This window comes from Carettochelys insculpta, chromosome 20, assembly GCF_033958435.1.
Source record: "Carettochelys insculpta isolate YL-2023 chromosome 20, ASM3395843v1, whole genome shotgun sequence".
In the NCBI taxonomy this organism is placed as follows: domain Eukaryota; kingdom Metazoa; phylum Chordata; order Testudines; family Carettochelyidae; genus Carettochelys; species Carettochelys insculpta.
Window position 1 is genome coordinate 24,829,257 of NC_134156.1, and position 20,693 is coordinate 24,849,949.

At 41.4% G+C, this 20,693-nt stretch overlaps 1 protein-coding gene across 5 annotated transcripts in view; it reads right to left on the reverse strand.

Moving 5' to 3' along the window:
- Nucleotides 1–20,693, reverse strand: part of RPTOR (regulatory associated protein of MTOR complex 1) — a 256,227-nt gene that overhangs the window by 178,699 nt on the left and 56,835 nt on the right. For all 5 annotated transcript variants that reach the window (XR_012648254.1, XM_075014603.1, XM_075014602.1 and 2 more), the window contains exon 4: nucleotides 9,630–9,788. Coding sequence is in view for 4 of the 5 variants with exons in the window: in XM_075014603.1 (XP_074870704.1) it covers nucleotides 9,630–9,788 (159 nt within the window). In the remaining variant the exon portion in view is untranslated. The remainder of the gene's footprint in view (nucleotides 1–9,629; nucleotides 9,789–20,693) is intronic.

The window sequence follows — 20,693 nt, forward strand, 5'->3', positions numbered from 1 at the left end:
AGGGGCAATGATCTGAAGTTACAAAGGGAGAGACGTAGGTTGGATATTAGGAAAAACTACTTCACTAGGAGAGCGGTGAAGGTTTGGAATGCATTATCCAGGCAAGCGGTGGAATCTCCAACCCTAGAGGTTTTTAAGTCCCAGCTTGACATAGTCATTGCTGGGATGATTTATATGGGATTGATCCTGCTTTAGGCAGGGGGCTGGACTAAATGACCTTCTGAGGTCCTTTTCCAGACCTAGAATTCTATGATTCTATGATAACTTAAAATGGCTGCTTACAGAAAAGATGTCCATCAGTAGACAACTCTGGTGCTGGTTAAATGAGACCCTTCCACTATTTCACCCCAGCCTTTACAATTCTGCACCTTTCAAAAGTAATTGATTAAATTAAATCCTGCAAAGGCTGACTGACTTCTCTGCTTCTGCGATTGGTAAGTGCTGTATTTTCTATTAGAAATGGAAGCTGTGAAGGTCTTGATTCTTCTGGGTTACAAGAGGGATTTTTACATGGAACCTTAAAATAAGACACATTGCAGGCTTAGCTATGGAGTGGCTATACTGTCTCTTCATATAAAACACAGAGCTACAGAACTGAGTCTGTAACGCTTCCAAAAAAAATACCCACACAAAACATAAAAAAGAAAAACAATAAAAACAGAGATCTGGGTCACATGAACTACAGAAATTTCTCCTAGCATCAACTAAGCATACATATACTCCGTGTCCCCTCTATACTGCAGCCAAAGGGCAACACATTCACACTCATGCACAGTGATAAATTCTGCTCCCCTCAAATCAATGGGTTTAAATGGGATTTAAATTATCCACCACAAAAATAATTAATGCTCAAAATCTTAAGAACATTTACTCATGTATAAGTCTGAAATGATAAGACATTTAAAGGGACAAACAAGTTGTATCTGAAAATTCAGGATAGCATTAAGTCAAAACCCTTTTGGAGAATACTCTTCTAAAAAAGAAGTTCTGTTTTATCTTCAGAACATGGGAAATTTCAAGCAAAAATAGTTTTACACAAATACATTCAGCAAATAATTTACATTGCAATTAATTTGCATGTGAAAATCAAAGGCAGCATATTGTCAATATGCCCTTCCCCAAGCAGTGGCAGAACATGGAGCTGCACAAAACCTGGCAGCTGTGAGGCTTAACCAGATGGTGGTGGCAGCAAGGGTGAGGGACAGATAGCAGTCCATGAATGCTGCAGTAGATGAGAGGGTGTTTGAGAGCATCTGGGGTCACTGACGTGCCACTTGCTACCTAGGGGGTTCCTAGGAACTGACATAGGAGCGCTGGAAGAAGTTGGGGATCAGTAGTTGGTTGCTGTCTGGAGACAGATAGCTGGAGTTTATCTGGGGGGGCAAAGGTTTGGAGATCTGCTGGGGGCTGATGCAGAACAGGCTGGTTTAGGTCTCTGAGCAGTTGGTGTCTCCGGGGTTGGGATGTGGGGTCCTGCCGGCCTGGCCTTCTGCTGCTGCATCTCCTTTGGAGCTACACAATATTGTGGTTGAGCTGTGGGAAGCTGTGACAGGTCTGTAATATGTGACAGCTGGTAGACCAGGATCCAAGAGACAGTCAGGGAAGTTAGGCCAGCTTTCCCCTGGCCAATCAAGTGCTTCCAGTAAAGTAATACTTTAGACGATTGCCAAAATTTTCACGAGAACAACAAGAAGTCCTGTGGCACCTGGCAGACTAACAGATGTTTTGGAGCATATGCTTTTGTGGGCAAAGACCCACTTCATCAGCTCTCTGAAAATTTTCATGAGGAATTGAGAAAGTGAGAAAAGGGAATGGCAACTTCCCAAAGTTTCTCTCTCAACAAAACTTGACCAGAAGTGAACGGAACAACAAACCATCACTTTTCAAACTCAGAGGGCTCTCCCCTTGCTGCAGAATGGTAGGTGCTACATCTTATCAGAGGCCACAAGACTGTTTTACAAAAGAAAATGTTAAGCAACACAGAGCAGCTCTACACTATAAAAGAAATTCAACTGCAAATATGCAATACCAGCTACAAGAATGACATAGCTGGAATAGACTTATCTTAAGTCAAATTTCCAGCCCAGCTCCACAGTGAGGAGTACCCTATTAGACACATTAAATTGAACCCCAGGAGATTGACTTCTGGAGTGTCAATCTTCCTGTCAGTATAGACGTGCCCTTAAATATAGGCATCACTTCCAGATCCCCATATAATAAAACTTTTGATACACAAGGCAATCATAATTGCTGACCTCGGGTTTCTGACAAACATTTTGGTACACGAAATTTTCATCAGTCAATAGTGTATGGTCTTGTTTAGTCCAGTTTCTTGGACTTCTTAACACCGAGTCAATCAGAGCCAAATTGAACATGATTATGTTTGGTTTTTATTTGCAAATTCTATGTATGCTTAGCATATTATTGAAGTTAATCATGTAATTCTAGCTTCTGCTGCTGTTTGCATTTCATGAATCTATTTGTAAAAATAATAAAAACTACTAATCCAGAAATAAACTGGAGCTCTAAACAAATAATAATTCTTTCCAATGTGTGGTGCAATTTCTCTTCCCACTTTATATCAAAGATGAGACAATATTTGAAGATTTGTGTATGCATCAATTCCCAGAAAGCTTCAATGTTTCTTCAGAAGGTTTCTATAATCCTTTTTTGTCCTGGGATTTTACAACCTAATGGAATCTTTCAGGAAACTTCATAAAAAAACAACCTTTTAGGGATGACCCTGTGGGGGCCCATCCCCAGTAATTTCCTTATGTATAATTATCTCACCAGCCACCTCATATGGAAAATGGTTTGTTTGTCAAGCGGCAAAGAATAAATAAAGCCTGCAAGCTTTCAAAGTCTTGCCCAGAGTAATGCTGCATTTTATCACGCTGCAGTGAACCATTTGCTGCTGCAGCTGAGGAGAAAGGAGGAAAGATTATCACAACTGTAACTGTTTTCTGCCATATACAGGTATGTCTGTAAAACTGTCTCCCTACACAAATTACAGAGCTGAATGCTCTTCTGAAGATTAAGCACTCCTCCTAGTAAAATTGAGGGTAGAGCTGACACTTTCTTACATTCTATCTTGAATTCCCTACCAGTGACCAAACAGATGGGGCCAGGGAGGGTCTCCTCATGACTGTCTTCTTCCTCATACCCGACACATACAAGATCAGGTTTTCATTCTAAATAACCAAACTGAGATGGGTTTCAGATTATTTATTTATTACGATCCTCTTTATCTGTCAGGCTAGATTAAACATAAAAAATGAGGCTTGCTTCACAAGGCTGCCCTGAAAGATTAACATAACCACAGAGATACTTATTCCACAGAAAGCACAACATGACAGGAGTTATGAAAAATTTAACTCACAGAAAATGTGTGTGCAGGGGAATGCAGATTTGTTTTTTAAACACCAAGTTAATTTAACTATTAACTTTTTAAGTGTCCTATCCATACTGTGCCACATTCTCTGTTTTACTTTGATTCCCTCATGGAATTTGAACTCTGTTTAACTAAACAAAGTCACTGAGATTTGGCTTTATAGCTGAAGTGAATCAGGCTGAATAATACTTCCTGAAGGTTTTATCCTTTTTAATCTACATATCAGAATATATAATGCTTAATCTCTCATAAATATAGTACTGCTCTGCAATGATGGATTCTTAGAGGCTCACAGAGCCACTGCAAATTCTGTGGTCTCCTGCTGAAGGACAAGTAGATAATTTGCAGATTCCCTGGCACAGATTTGTAATGCTACAGTCAGAGAAAGGGCAGAACTGGAACAGTGTTATCATCAAGGGTAACCAAGGGACACACAACAACAGTATGTCAATCCAATTGCCAGGGACTGTACCACCCACTGGAATTCAATCAACTACAGAAGAGGACCATAGGGAGATCTTATTTCTCAGACTGGGTACTTTAGCACATAAAATTGGTATTTTCCCTACAACTTCACTGCTTCAGTCTACCTGGAGCATATGGTACTTGGAAGCAGAGGGGTAGGGTAACTTTAAAAATAGCTATTTTTGAGTAATTTATATACATACATTTCGGGGTATGGGCTTTGCATCTAATTTGTGCTCAGTGTGATGTTTTCAAAAATCTGTCTTTACAATTTATGAATGTTGGTTAATACTATGATGTTATCATTATGAAACTGGCTATTTTTGAATGCCTCTTTGTGAATGTGACCTCCTCCTTTGCTGGCATGAGCAACAAGTCCACCTAGACCCATGTTGTCCAACACACTAGCCACATGTGGCTATTTTTGTGGTTGAGTGTGGCTAGTTGGCTTGAACAATAACAATATTTTCAGAATGTGGCTAGTTCGCTATTCACCAATAGCCCCTAGAACTTGTTGGAAACCACGGACCTACACCAAATCCAATGGAAGATAATTAGAACTTAGTGAAACTTCTTGAGCAATGAGTGAGCTTCAGCCTAGAAAAACCACTTCTGACTACTCTTCTTCAAGGGGTAGTAAAGGAGTGGAAAATTGCCAAAAAACTAGGGGAAAAACCCAGCAACCAAACAAGACTCTATAAAAGGACTCAACAAAAGCACAGCATGGGGAAGATGACAGACCCATAAAAAAAGTCATGGAAGGAGAAAGGAAGGGCACAGAGTGAGCATGGTCTAAAGACGCAATCTCACGTAAGGAGAACACTCTGGCTAGGTCTACACTTGCCCCCAACTTCGAAAGGGGCATGTTAACAGGGTGGTGGGAGATTACTAATTAAGTGCTCTGGTGAATACACAGCACTTCATTAGGCTAATTCTCCTGCACGGTATCTTTGAAGCTTCAAACTTCGAAGTGCCCGCTCTATTTCGAAGTCCCTTTACTCCTCACACAGCACACACAAAATGATTGTTGAATGTGCATTTAGCAGACACAAATCCCACTGGTGCTATTTACAGAAACCTCCGGAGTCCAATGCCATCAACGCTCTCCAACTGTGGCTTGCTGTGCTCTTCACAATCTTTGTGAATTCAAAAGAGCCATTTCCCGCAGAATGAACCTACAACAGCGGGGGGCTGCTGAATCAGTACACTCTGCCAGAAAGCTCCTCTGCCACAGCTGGATGCACCTGGGCAAGAGTCAGCCACACTCTGCACTCTCACCTTATGGACTCCAATGGCCAAGTGGGAGTACTAGTACTTTGTGAATGTGCTTGTGAGGATAGGGAAGGGGGAAAAGGCTCATTGATTATGCTTGAGGAGGAGCATGGAGTTTTGTGCCATGCAATATACTTGCTAATGACATAACTACTTGGTGGGGAGGTTACTCATGGTATAGAAGTGATTGAAGTCTGAATTGTTAAAGACAGCAGGGATAGCTCAGCGGTTTGAGCATTGGCTTGCTAACCCCTTAGGTTGTAAATTCAATCCTTGAGGGCCCATGTATGGATTGGGACAAATAGCTGGTAGGGGAGACTTTCCTCTGGCAGCAGCAAGCCCATGCATATGTATTTAGGGCAGGGTGGCATGGGATGGGTGAATGCAGAGATAATTGAAAAAGTCCCACAGATGGCAGCAAGCCCCAAAAAATTTCTCACACCCTTGGTGCCCTCACTACACGGAAGCCAAGACATGGTGCTGTCTGGAAGCATGGTCTGCACTGAACAGCAGGCATGTCCTTTTATAGGGTAGTGGGCTAGCCACATAACGTGGCTGGGTGCAGGAAAACCCCCCAACTGCATTGCACCTGTGAGGCAGGGATGGGTGGCTCTACATAAATGTAAAGCACAGTAAAGTTTCTTGGCTTCTCATACCAGCACAACACCCGCCCCCCCAACAGCCTAGCTGCCACATGGTGTGGCGGAGCAGGGGTTGATTTCAGCATAGAAAAAACAATAAGCATGCAGCTAACAGAGGCAGAGACAGAACCATAGCTGAACTAACAGCAAAGAATGAATGAATTTTCTCAGCCTCTCATACAAATATGACCCCACAGTCACAGGCTTCCTTGTGCTGAACTCAAATTTGCAGGCTTCCTGTTACCCAATTCCTGAGCACCTAGACAACAGAGAAGATGGATGCAGAGAGAACAGAACCCTGTCAGGCACGGTGGGATATATACAGGACACCTCTGGAGGCTAATGAATCCGATTCGAAGACATGGCGCTTCCATGCTAGCCTTTATTTGAACTTTTCAATTCCAACTTGACGCTACACCCATCCAGTTCCGATGCTATTATGATGTTGATATTCGTGCTCCCTAAATTGAAGGAATGGTATTTACAGTGAAGATAGTGACGTTTTAATATTGAGCTAACTGCCTTAAATTTGAATTTATCTTGTCGTGTAGATGTAGCCTTTTATACAGGACCTGCCGGTTGGCCCTCTCCAGAATTTCAACCACAAGCTCATCATAGAAACGCTTCCTCTTGGAATACTCCATGAAGGTCCATTGGCCAGACTTCTGCAGCAATGTGGACTACTTGTGGAGATACTGCAGCCAGCAGAGGTCCAGGGGCCTGGAACAGGACAAAACTCAGGATTACTGTCTCAAAATAACTCAGTGCAGGGGGAGCGGGAGGTGAGAGGCATCAGCGACTTATTAGGAAAGTTTTTTCTACCAATTTAGATCTTCCATATTTTAGAGGACATAACAGTTCTTGCAGTGCCCAACTGGCAAAGAGATGTTATTCCAAACTACCAATGGGAAACCTGCGGTTTATAGAGTTCAAGTATTCAAACCTGTAGTAACTGAACCATACATCAATGAGGGGGATGGGCTGGTCAGCTATGGAAATGTCCCTGGAAAATACATCCTTCCATGCAACATGACTACCTGTCTAGAGTTTCTGCTTCAGGAAACTCCTGCAGCTATCAGCACATAGGATTGGGTCAGAATTCATGAAAAAAAAAAAAAAAAATCAACGTGGCCTATCTTGTCACACCTGCAAACAGACACCTAGAACTCCAGAACCTTCCTCAACCTGCACATTTCTGGACAAAGTATCTAATGCCAGTCATACTTGTGACAAACAATTTTGTCCCCTATGGGCTACAAGCACTACCTGTAACAGAAATGGACCAGATTTGTAAAACTGATCACATTTCCACCTGCCCTACACTCATTCACTGTTTCCAGACAGCTTGATAGGCAGGTGAGTGGTTACACAGTGGCATACTCATAGGCATGGCAATGGAGGATTACTGTCTTTAAAAAACAGTAATGGACATAACAAAATCTGTGCCTTTCCAGTAACAATACAGTTTATAGGTGTTCTTTACTAATTGCAATTTCCCAATTGTCACTTTGAATTCCATGTGGCAGAGAGAAGGAACACCAAAACATTGACATACACTCCATCATTAGCATATGCATGTTGCTAGCAAAGGTTTCTCATAACTTTTGCATTGATTCACAGAGTAGAAATCCCTCCCTTTATTGTGTTAACAAGCACTGAAATGAAGTTAGATACTCACCAGACTCCAGAGTGGCTTCTGTTGTCTCCATAGCAGGTGGTTTTCAGGGGAACCTCAAATGGCTCCTTCAGGTATAGACTCAGAACATGTTGCTGCTGCTCCTGTTCCAAAGCTGCCTGGGGTCCGGTTCCAGCAACAGAGTGACTTCACTGTCCTCAGCTCATCCTCAGCTTCATGCTGGGGCATGCTGGGGCAGGGGCAATGACTTGGGATCAAGGCACAGGGCTAGGAGCAGTCAGCCCACAGCACTGCACTGTGGCAGGCCAGAACCCCAGACCTTTTTAAATCACCAAGCCCAGGGACAACTGCTCCCCTTACTACTCCTATAGGCGGCGCTGTCTACTGGCCACTTACTGCTAAGATGCTTTGTGTTTACAATGGCAGAAGAGTAGTTTTACAGGAGAAAAATGAGAGGAAAGAATTAAATATGATATGATACAAAAATGTTGCCATATCTACTTGTTTGGACAGAGTTTCCAAATCGCAGTTTTCTTATATTTTTGGATCTGCAGCAGTATTTTGTAATAAACAATCACCTCTTTGCAGTTACATAGCAGTTTTGTGAGTAATTTTCAGACCGTGCTTAAAACAATATTAGTATTATTACAACATGAATTTTAAGAGCTTTCCAGTAAAGGGGATCTTCACATTACAGGCCCATTTTAGACCTCAGAGAAATGGGTACATATGGGAGCGCGCTTTTAAAAGATCAGTATAACGCTTCAGACCACCTGCTGTTTCAGCCATGGGGAGTACGCAGGTTGAGCTTCATTAGCTTCTACCCAGTCCTAAAAATCCCTATTTTTATTGTATTTTCCCAAAATCTTCCTTTGATTACATGAGTGGAAAGTCACTTTGTTGCCTTTCCTTCCAAAAGGGAGGCAATGTTTGATAACGTTGCGAAAAGGCTATTGAATTTCAACCTCTATGCAGATCAAATCTTTCACCCTAGACTGGACAATAAATCAGAAGTGGCCTCTCCTCCTAATTGCCAGTTGAGTTCTTATCACACTACAGCAGATGAGACACCAAACAAATTGGCAAATACCCAATCAGTTCTTAAGAATGCATCTGGCATAACACAAACTTCACTGAGCAATAATTTCATCCTCTTGCATGTATAACACATTCTGCCCAGCATTATTTGTCTTATTTATTATCCATTGCCCATTATATAAGAAGAAGGTCATTGCTCTTTGTTCTTACACCACATTCAACTTTTAAAGGAGCTGTTTACAATGGCGGTATGAATGCTAATCAAATCTCCAATTTAGATGCACTGGAATAAAATTAGTTGCCCCCTAGCCCTAGTGTGGCTAGAATTGCATATCTGGGATTGACTTTGATGCCTAGTGTAGACCAGGCCTAAGTCTTGATTGCAGCTGAACCAAGACAGTAAATATACAGTGACATTAAACTACGTTCTCCATTTACCTTTCCTAGATTCTAACCGCATGAATTTAAGGAGAGACAAAGTACATTCAATTTCATTAGCCATAGTTATAAGCCCCAGTGAAACAGAGTAATAGTTTCTGTCTGAACATGGGACACAGCTGTACAAATCCTCGGTTGTGCCAGTCTTGCTGTCCTGGCTAAAAGTGACAAAGGCCTTAATATAAGAGTTGCCAACTATTCTGTACTCTACTCCCTACTACAATAATACTGTGTACTTGAAAACTGAGAGCTGAGAATATTTTACTGTCTCTCATGCATAGTATGAGCAAAAGCTGTTCTGAGTTAGTTGGTATGCTCAGCATAAAACTCTGTCTTAACAGGCTAACCAACTAAGCCAAAGAAATAAGACAGAGAAGCCAAGCATCTGAGAAGAGATACATCTTCTGCTCCAAACTGGAGAGGAGATAGGTGCGCAACTTTAAAGAGAGGGAAGAGGAACGTGGATTTAACTGGCACCTTTAATTACTCTAACGTCTCCTCTGACTATTTGAGGAACAGCATTAATAAAGCCTTTGGAGGAGCAAGTGTTTAGCATTTCTCAGGCTGATGGCCAAGATGCCTTTTCTGATAAAATAATTTTGAGTGTAGATAAGGAAAGAGAAATCTGAGTTCTGGAACCAAACATCCATGGAGTCATTTTATTTTTGGTGAATAATTCGCTCTCCTACAAATAGTAACAGATTGCACTGTGCATATTCCTTTTTAACTAAGCATCAAGCTGGCGCACCTTGTTGAAGACCCAGATCTCCCCATTCACTGTTGGCCTGGGAACTCCATGCCCATTGTAGTGAAAGAGGACCCTCTCTTCCTTGGCATTTCGACGCAATGATGTGCACAATTTCTTAACTTCATCCACAGTAGGATCAAGGCTCTGCTTGTACCGGGCCTGGTGATACAAAAAATAAGTTAACAGTGTTAATTGTGCACATATGCATACCTGAGATGCACAGAAGCATATACACATCAATACACAGGAAATAGTTCACATTACATACAATGCTTGAAAGGCAAAACCTTTCTGACACTTTTTTTCTCTCCGCCATTTGACCACTTCACCTGTCCTATGCCCACCTCAGCAGTTTCACCATGGGACTACCAATGGCATTCCAAAAGCCTCAGCAACCTCAAAACAACCAGAAGTCCTGTGGCACCTTATAGACTAACAGATATTTTGGAGCATAAGCTTTCATGGGCAAAGACCCGCTTCATCAGATTCAACTTCAAAACAGTTGCTTTTATTTACTGAATTTAAATCAGCCTACTCCAAAATCATTTATGTTTCTCTATTCACAATTTCACCCCAAAATACACCAGTCTAGGGCACAGAATTCACAACGTTCAGTCTTGCACTACTGACACATTTACAGTCAGCTGTTTCTGCAACCCTTCGGGGTAAATATTGTGTCTAGGCACAGAAGACCCAAAGTATCTGTGTAGAACAGCTATTTTAGGCAACTTTTAGGTGTTTTTAAAGTTACTTCTGCTCCCTTCTGAGCTCTGTATAGTTGGATTCTTGGTACAAAGACACTTTTTTTTACTGGTGGATAGATACAAATATCGCCCCAGTAAAATATTACAACTTCTAAAATAGTGGGTGTCTATCATTTTTCACCTCAGAGTTAAAATCCTCCTACCACTGCTTGCTGGACACACCACAAAGCTTTGCAGACATGACAGTATTGAGGCCACAGCAAAAACCCATAGCTGGTATGGGTTAGAGCCACAGTGTCCAATTTGCTAGCCATTAGAATGTAAAATCCCATTAATTAGATAACTGGCTAAAAGGAACAGCCCACCTTCTATGGACAGTGCCATCCATTTAGGGTGAGGCTTACCAGTTAAACATTATCAACCCTACTAGTCACATATGGCTGGCTATTTGGCCAGTTGGGTGTGCCTAGTTGGCTTGAACAATAAATATATTTTCAGAATAGCGTGACTACTTCACTATAGAAGTAGCCACTATAGTGGCTACTGTTTCAGAACAAGTTGGACACCACAGACTTAGAAGACTGCTGAGCACTGAGAAGATAGAGGAGGAGGAGTGAAGCAGAGACCTGTGGCCAGATGTGCTGATACCCAGGAAGATCCTGGCCAAAAGAGGTGAATTTTTATATATAGACTTAAGACACCAGAAGTGCCATTTTCAATAACTTTCATGCTGAAAAATCTGTAGCTACATAGTAAAGACATTTTGCACGAAAAGAAGAGGGAAATGGTTAAGTACTGCACGTATGGCAGGGTAGGGTTGAGGGGCCAAGTATACTACTAACCAAGTAGACAGATGAGATTGTAAAGGTGTTCCAAGATAGGAAAGCTTTTGTGGAAAAAGATACGCTCCCCCAGTAAAGGTCAGAAAAATAACTATTGTGGCAATAACACAATCTAAATATAATGAATCCATAAACAATTTCAGTAATAGCTTCAATTTAAACTATATAGGTTTCTCCATCACAACAGCTCATTTACATAAGCAGTTCTGCAAGGTTAGAAATGCTACTAGGTCTCAAAATAAGCTCTCTCCTCCTTTGCACACGTGAAGGACTAAGCTAGAAGAATGCTAAAGTAAAATATAGTCACTTTGAAGGTCAGCTAGTGGTCAGAGCATGCTAAAACAGGTTAAACAAGCCCGATGAATTAAGGGAAAATAATCTAATGCCTGCACTTTCAGCTAGCATCAATTAACTATGTTCACCATTAACTCAGACAAACTTTCTCAACTGTTATGTCAAAGTTCTAATATATTATACCACTGAAGTGCTTGATGGAGCTGGCTGCCTACCTTTTAGTTATGAACATCACTATTTAGGTTCTGCCATGGTCCAAGCACGTCAGGCTCACTGAGTGAGCCCTATGTGCTAAGGACTTCATTATTAAATTTATTCAAGATTTTTATCTTAGAATTACATATTATAGTCCGACATCCACACCTCAGAACAATGAATAGACTGCACCAGCGCGTACATCTTTTCTGACATATTCCAACAGGAACCATGCCCCTCAAACTCCAAACTGGATGCCTACAACCTGATGTTCATGCAGCAATGACTGGGAACCAAAGACACCTACAGAAGAAAGCAGCTTTCGCATTCCTTCTGAATGATCCTGTTAGGACCTTGGGTGCCACATCCCAGCCCTAACACAATATTACAACAGTGTAACACAATGTTACAAACATGCAAATCCCAGAGCATTTCCACCCTTGTTCAAGCATATCTTTAGTGAAAAATAAATAAAATTTCAGAGCTACAGACTTGACGAGTGAAAGTAGAAGTAACCATGTGTAGTGGGGCAGCAGCCCAACTCTGGCAAGAAACGGTGACAGCAAGCTGGAGGGAACCAACACAGAGCCCCAGACAATCACAGAGAAGCTTGTAGGGAGCCAATGAGAGGATGGCTTGCTGAAGCAGCCCTATTACAGGGAGCTGTTCAGCAGAAAGCAGTTGGGTCCTGACCAGGTAGTGTACAGGACTGGTTCCCAAGAGGAAGCACCTTGGACCAAGCAGTGAAGTGCCATGGCCGCATCTACACTACAACAATCTTTTGAAAGACAGTCTTCCAGATGATCTTCTTTCAAAAAAGAGCATGTCCACAAGCAAAAAAGTGGACTGAAAGAGCCAGTCGCTCTTTCAGTAGAAAGCATCCACACCACCCCCTCTCTTTCGAAAGAATAGGCCAGGGATTGAAAAATCCGGTGCCATAAGAACAGCTCTGTGGAAAAAATGGGCCTGTGGAGCATCTACACATGCTTATTTTTCAAAAGCAACTTTCAAAAGGAGGTGCTCTTCCTGATCTGGGAGTGGAAGAGGGCTTCTGGAAGAAGAGCTGCATTCCTTTTGATTTTGGATCAAAAGAGCACATTGTGTGTGTGGATGCTCTGCATCTTCTTTTGTAAAAAGGTACGATTTTCCGAAGGATCTTGCTAGCGTATATACGGCCCATGACTTTAACAAAGTTGCCTCCCACAAGACACACACAGTGTATAAAACGATGTGGACTCCATTGTTCTTCTGTCAAGGGCGGTCTGAGCAAATGTGTTTCACAATCCTCCATTGGAAGTTGCCTTGCTTATCAAACTAAAAGGTGTACTGTAGAGCCAAAGCTTGGTCACAGGAAAATACCTCTTACTTGCCCATAGAAAGGAAAAAGTCTCTGTCTCTCCCAGACACTGAGAAAAGTATTCAAGGGACCAGAAATCCAGAACCATAATGGCCTCAAGAACTAAACTGCTATATTACATCCAAGAAGAACTGCATATAAGAACAGAACAGTGTTAACCACATAAAAAACATTTTCTAGTTTAGATACAAAGACAATTGAATTATTTTGAATAATAAAGGGCTTCTATACTAACGCCCAGGACAATAGTTTAAGTTTTTTGTACCTTTAATCAACAAACCGCTAAAGAGAACTATGATAACTTGGTTTTAATGTTTCTGAATCAACACCCACCATCGCAAGTCAGGAAGTAAAAAGACTTCCTTGCAGGGCTTGGTTTCAGCCTGTCATGAATGAGTGCAGGGAAGGGGTTACTCTTCCTGAGATAACCTGAATCCCAGGTGAGCCAATGAGAGTGAAGTAATTCTGTTTAAACTGAGGACAATTTCAGTTCCCCTGGGCTTCTGCCTCTGCCAACAGCAGAGAGAAAGACAGAGAGGGAAATATCTCCCAGGCAATTGGAATGAAAAATCAGAAATATCCTGACCATCACAAAATGAACCATAGAGGTGTAAGTACAAGGGAAATGTGGAGTTAGATGCATTCAGGTTACTGGTTATTTTAAATTTGGATGTACTGTTGGCTTGTTACTTTGTTTTGTTGTTGGCTGTTCTGTTTTTTTTCTTTTGTGTTGTTGTTTGACTTGAGATATTCTCACTGTAACTTTTAAGCTGAATCCCAGGGAGATATTCTTCTGTGTGCAACCCATGATTTACTTTTCTCTCATTTTGTGATGATATCACTGTTGTAAGCAACTGATCTGATTTCTGTGTTCTAAGAAGAGGCTGTACCTCAGACCAAACGGCCAGCAACTGAATTACAGGTTTTTGGGTCCAATCTCCCTCCTGAAGGGGGATTAAGAGCTTGGGTTACCCCCACAGGAAGACATCCGAATGTGTCTTCTTGGGGGGGGGGGGTCTTTTCTCCCTCCGGTTGCAACAAACTACCCCCAGGGGGCCAGGGTATCTGTGACCCTGAGAAGTTTTAAGATGAAGTCTGTTTACAGGCAAGGTGTTTTTAAGCGTCCACAGGGTCCCACTTTCTGCACTCAAAGTGTGGAGTAGGGGAAGGACCCCTGACAGAAATCAGTAAGAAAAAATCATCCTTGCAGGGCTTGATTTCAGCCCTTCAAGATACACTCCTGAGTTTGGAACCAACAGCAGTCACAACAAAGAGGTGGGCGCTCTGTTCTGCCACACACGGATATTCTTTAGGCATTTCTTCACTAGGCAAAGGCAAGGGAAGACAGCCTCAGCACTAGCTTCTTTCTTATTCCTTCTCTTACTGTCTCCACTTAGTGTTATTATGAAGGTGCTGATTTGCAAAATGTGCATCTTAAATCATATTCTGCCTGTTGGCACCTTTACAAGATACTATAACCAGAGCTCTCAAGTAGTAGGTAATTTTTCAATTCCCCGCCCCCCCCGCTTTTTTTTTTTTTTTGTTGAGAACTTACTAATTGAAATATCCCTCACGTCCTTTCAGCATAAATATTCAATACAGCTCACAGTGAAGATGAATGCATACTTTAAAACAAAAGCCAGCAGATCTCCCAGTCTGATACAAACATATCATTTACACATTTATAAACACTGGGCTACAGGAGGAGGGGATAGGGAGGGAGCAGAGCCTGTAAATGAGCGGATAAATGCCTACCTGTCAGCCAAAGACTTAGTATCCATCTACTCAACTCATTCTAATGTACTTTACAAACAAGCCAATACCTATCAATTTTACTCATGATGAGATAAGCAACCAGCCATTTGTTCTGTTGTTTTGATAGACCCTTAAAATCTTTTTCAGTAATACGGAAGAAAATCAGGAAAGCAAACAAGATAATAACTAGAAGGTAACTCCAGAGTTTTACTATTTCACCCAAGGATGGTGATAGTAGAGGAATGACAGAGTGGGGGAGTTAACATTCATAATGAGATGCATCTATTCCTGTTTCCAGAACTGCTGCCGCAAAGCCTGAGGAAACAAGAGAGTGCTGGGAGTGGAGAGTACTATGAAGATACCAAATTGGTTTTTTTACTTAGTTACTCTACCAGATGTTAGATTGCCAACGTGAGTTCTCTATAAGACATGCACAGCTGTTGTGCGATATTGGTGACAGCTCAAATCTTGTACAAACAGTAAATAAGGATATAGGAATCCAGACCAAAAATACTTATCACTCATCTAACAAAACTGCAGCTTAACGTCTCTTCCCCACCAAATGGTCTCCTGCATTTTGACTGCTGTGTGATTAATAAGACAAAAGCACTACTATTTCTATGAAGTCTTCCACTGATTTCCTACAATTTTCTTCTCTTCTCCAATAAGGAATATTTTGAACTCTGAAGAAAGTTCTATTATTTAGGGAATGAGGGAAGGGCTGACTGAGATTGAGGAGTTCTCTGTTCAAGCCCATCCCATAAAATAGAAATATTTCATAACACATGTTCATTTCTATGCTAAGTTAAAGAAAATAAAGAGTCCCCCTCCGCAACAGAACACATTAAGAGGAAAGTGCAATCTGCAGTTCTGCAGTCTAGAAGGCAGAGTAGTACTCTGCATGAGGGATGCTAGCTCCTTTGCCAAACCATTAGCATTAGAAACAGCAATTTTTAATGGCTGACAAACTACAGTTTGCATGAAACAGAGTTAATTTCACAAACAAAACTGTATCAATCTGAAATAAAACTTCAGTGAGAGCAGTTCTATAAATGCTTAGAGATTGCTGACAATGGATTTTCCTTGAATGGAAACGGAAAGCCACTTTCCTGAGGATGTGGACACCTACACCATTGGTCACTAAGCTGTTAAACACAAGTTTACATGTGTACACCGTATGCAAGTACAGCGCTGGCACAAGTAGCTTTGTTATTAGTGGGAAGAAAGATATCACTGGCACATCATTGATGTGGGCACAGTAAGAACAGAGAAAAGTCTGCATGAACTCAATTTCAAGAAGATGTTCTAGAGCTGAAGCCACAAGCTTTAAAACTTCCTACAAGCTACCTTCTAAACTAGAGCAACGAAGGGTCCTGTGGCACCTTCGTTGCTCTACAGATCCAGACTAACACGGCTACCCCTCTGATACTTCTAAACTAGGTAGATAATGAAATTCAATGGTGAATCTACTAGAAATATGGTAATGTCTCCAATGCTTCCCCTACCAAGATCTCTTCATGCAGCTCTACACATAATGCTAAAAACATTGTGCAGAGTGCAGGTCCACACTGCTAATCAAATGTCACAACCATTCATTTGTTATACTGTATTGTACAATATACTTCGTTTTGCATTAAATTATTTACATTTTTCACAACTCTAAGAAACACAGTAGCACACTTTTGTCCCCATAATATGCCCAGAAAACTTTGCTTCACAAATGTATGAATTTTATTGCCTACAAATCTGCAGCTTACAAATTCATAGCCATTACCCTCTTCTCTAAAAGATTTGCCAAGGGCAGTGGTATACAAAATCATAATACCTTTGGTTTTAAGATTAAGTGGACTGAAACACATCACTATGCACTAACCCATGAGCAGTCGTTTCTTCCAGATACAGGGAGAGCACATTAAACCTTTGAACAAGGCTGAAATACTAATTAATCTGCTCACTAGGAGGGTTCATCGATCCTAGAGTTTTAGCTCAACATCTGACTGGGAATGGGTATCTTTCTTTAACTCATGGTTTTATTTTTTAATGTCTTCTTTTAGCTTTTAAACCTGTTTCTTTGTTGTCTCTGCACAGATGTTTTGGAACCCTATCCAGGTTGCATTTTCTTTCTTATTTTCGATCAGGTTACTTTGACCCAATACATACATCCAGAATGTTAGACAATGTGGCAACACTCTCTTAAGCTAAAAGCAAGTATCTGAAAAGGCTTCTATGAGGCTTTAGGTTAATATCCACTACTCAGATAGTAGTAACTAATTTTTTTCTTAAAGTTATTGAGCCACTGATTGTTACAGCACCTGCAGACCATGCTGGCCTCTCGACTTACACAAGATTTTAGAAAGACATATAAATAATTTTCTGTTCTTGTTACTAGAGGGCACTGGCACATCTAGTACAGTTTCCTTCTTTTATAAATATTTATTGGAGTAATATTCTTTAGCGCTGGTCAAGATAGCTGTGACAACAGACAAAGGTATCAGATAGGGCAATCTGCACTTCCACTCCCTTGTAAATGCTATCCAGCTATGTCTATCTGTCACTCCTAGATGATGCCACAACTGTAGCTTTAGAACTGTCAGAATGCCCAGCTGACATGCACTGATGCACAGATACAAAACTGCTCAAAGTGATGTCAATTGGCTTTACTATGTGAATATGATTTTCCAATCACCTTAATGACTCAAGAGCAGTAACCGGACAATCCTGATCAGGATGGTCTTTTGATGGCTAATGCTACTCGGATAGGATTTCACAGTAAGACTGTATTGTTTTTACTCATTTCATACCTGCAAAGCTCTCTCCAAAAATCAAACAACAATTAAAAAAAATATAAAAACAGACCATGGAGCACAGTTCTACACTCTTTTTGGTTTCACATTGATAATACTAGTTGCCCTGGTAGAAGATCATCCCTGAAATCATATCTGGATACACAAAAATTGTTTAGAAAAAACTGTCAGCATTCCAAAAATTAACATAGTACCAGTTTGATATACACATGTGATGTCTAAGCCAATATTATGTATTTGTAAACATTTACCAATTAATCTGAGCAATAAAAAAGCAGTCCACTAGCACTTTAAAGACTAACAAAATAATTTATTAGGTGATAAGCTTTTGTGGGACAGACCCACTTCTTCAGATCATAGCCATACCAGAACAGACTCAATATACAAAGCACAGAGGTCCAAAAATTATCAAGGTTGACAAATCAAAAAAATTGTTATCAAGGTTGGCAAATCAGAAGGGCAGAGGGGTGGCAGGAGGCAGGGAAGGGGCGGGGAAGTCAAGAGTTAGATAAAACGAAGTATGTAAAAGAGTCCGTATAATGGGCCAGGTCATTGCTGTCCTGGTTCAAACCATGTGTTAATGTGTTGAATTCGAATATAAATGAGAGTTCTGAGCACTCTCTCTGTAAACAATCATTAAAGTTCCTTTTCACTAAAACAGACTTTCAGATCATTAACAGAATGGCCCACTCCATTAAAGTGCTGGCTGACAGGTTTGTGCTGAGAACTTGAGAAATGATATGGATGTATTTAGAAAATTTTGCATAAGAGCTTGCACATTTAAAGACTAAGTTTACAATTTAAAAATATGTTTAAATAGATTCTGAAGCATCTATACTTTCCTATATATGTTTATAGGCCCATGTCAGTCATCCTTTGCTTCCAGTGAATGACGGAGTGCCAGTCCTGATGACAAACCACTAAGACATTCATTGCTAGCCTTCCAGTGTTCAAAATATGTAGGCCTCTGTCCTGAAAAATCATAGGCTGTTTTCTCTACTACAGCATAATTTACAAATGCAGACCTACTACCTTCCAGTAGCCGTCAGTCAGGAGTCTGTAATGCCATTCAAAACATGACAGAGAGTTAGTCACCTGCAAAATGAATGGATTTAAACACTTAAAATGGATGCAACATTGGAAACTTTAGAGAGAAACACAGAACTAGCAAGGCTGCCAAAGGTAGGATGACAGTTTCAGTGGTTATGAGAGCTAACTTTTGATTCATATAATAATGCAATGACTATAATGCTCTAGGACAGGGGTGAGCAAACTTTTTACCTCAGGCCCCACTTTTTGGCCCTGCAATTAAGCAGGGCCCCTCCTCTCCCGTGGGAGGACCATAAGAAGGGATGAGATGGGGGGTGCTCTGGAAGGGGGTGGGATGCTCAGCAAAGGGGTGCTGGGGGATTCCAGGGGGTGTCCCAAGGGGGAGGATCCTTGGAGGATATGTAGGGGACTCAAGGGTTGATGAGCAGTAGTGGCGCCAGGCTGAAGGCAGCCCTGCACCGCCAGAGGCAGCATTCACTCCACATCAGCACCTCAGGGGCTCCTAACGGCCAGTGTGAGATGAACTATGGGGACCAAGGCAGCCGCTTTACCAAGCTGGGAACTTGCTGACTTGACCCAGGGCCTCTGAACGTTCCAACTGGCCGAGCAGCAGGGAGAGGGGGCTTCCCTTGGTGACGCAGCGGTGGAGGCCATGTGCGGGGGGGAAGGGGGCGAAGATCCCACTGTACTCCACTTACAAAATGTCATGCCCCGCACACTCTGCACAGCCCTGCTCTAGGATAGGGCACACACTATTTCTAAGTAACAGAGGGAGAGCCATGCTAGTCTATACACTATCAAAACGATAAAGCAGTTCAGTAGCACTTTAAAGACTAACAAAATAATTTATCAGGTGAGGAGCTTTCGTGGGAGACCCACTTCTTCAGATCATAGCCATATGAGAACAGACTCAATATTTAAGGCACTATTTCAAAGTGTATTTCATTACATAATACACATTAATGTAATTTGCCAGAGCTAACAAAATCATTAAAACACCATTCATATAACCTGAGGTACCCCCAAGCAGACACATGCTCTTGAGCAAACAGGCTTTGCAACAGGTCCTGGAGATCAACAAGTTCAGGCTAAGCAGGCAGCACAACTGAAACTAGCAGGTCAGAGTCTGCAGATGCATCAAGCCCATCTCATGGTCAAGGTGGAAAAGGGAAAGTTTGAAAGAATCCTCATGGACACTCTCTTTCTCACTATCCTCTGCAACAATGCTGGTTTATTTATTTCTAAAAACTCAGGGTAAGCAAAGCCAAAAATCACACACACATCAACCCATATACAACATATACTAGGAATGGCACAATTTTCTTCTCCTATGGATTCCTACAGTCCCATGCATATAGTAATTGGACAAAATCTATTAGAATTTTTTGAATTCCAAGGCTGCACAAAATAATTACAGGAATGGGACTCAACTTACAGTCTCGCAGAAATCTTCTCTGCAGAGTGTAGAGAAGAATAGAGAAGGGGGAAAGGGTTCTCAGACTGACTGATGAATAGATTTTCGATTTGGGGCAACAGGGAGGGAGGTTATAATCTCAATTTTAGGTACACACATTAATATTTAGGTTCAGCCCTCATAAGAAAGGACAGTAACAGGAAGTTACTGATCCAGCAGCCCTACCACTGGCATGACAAACCAATCTATAACAATCTACAATATTTCAGCATCTTTTCCTCTCGAGCTTCCTGACACAGATCTGTAAGCGGTCACACAGGTTTCGTGGTTCAGTAAATTTCCCTTTCCGTGTACCACCTGATGAATAAGCCACACTACAGCGGATATGATCAGGTCAGGGAAAACGGATGGCGAAAGCCTTCAATTGGTAAAAGGGCAGCCAGTAATTTAATAAGCTTAACATAAGAACACTACATTGGTGATAGTGGTGCTCTGACTCACAGCATATGTGGTAATAATGGAGCACAAGTGTTCCTGCCTTTGCTGTATTTATTACAGCATAAAACAGATTTAATGAGGGATTTCATTCTTCAGAGAGACAAATAAAACATCTACACGTGAAACAGCAACCTCACCAAGATGAGTTCCA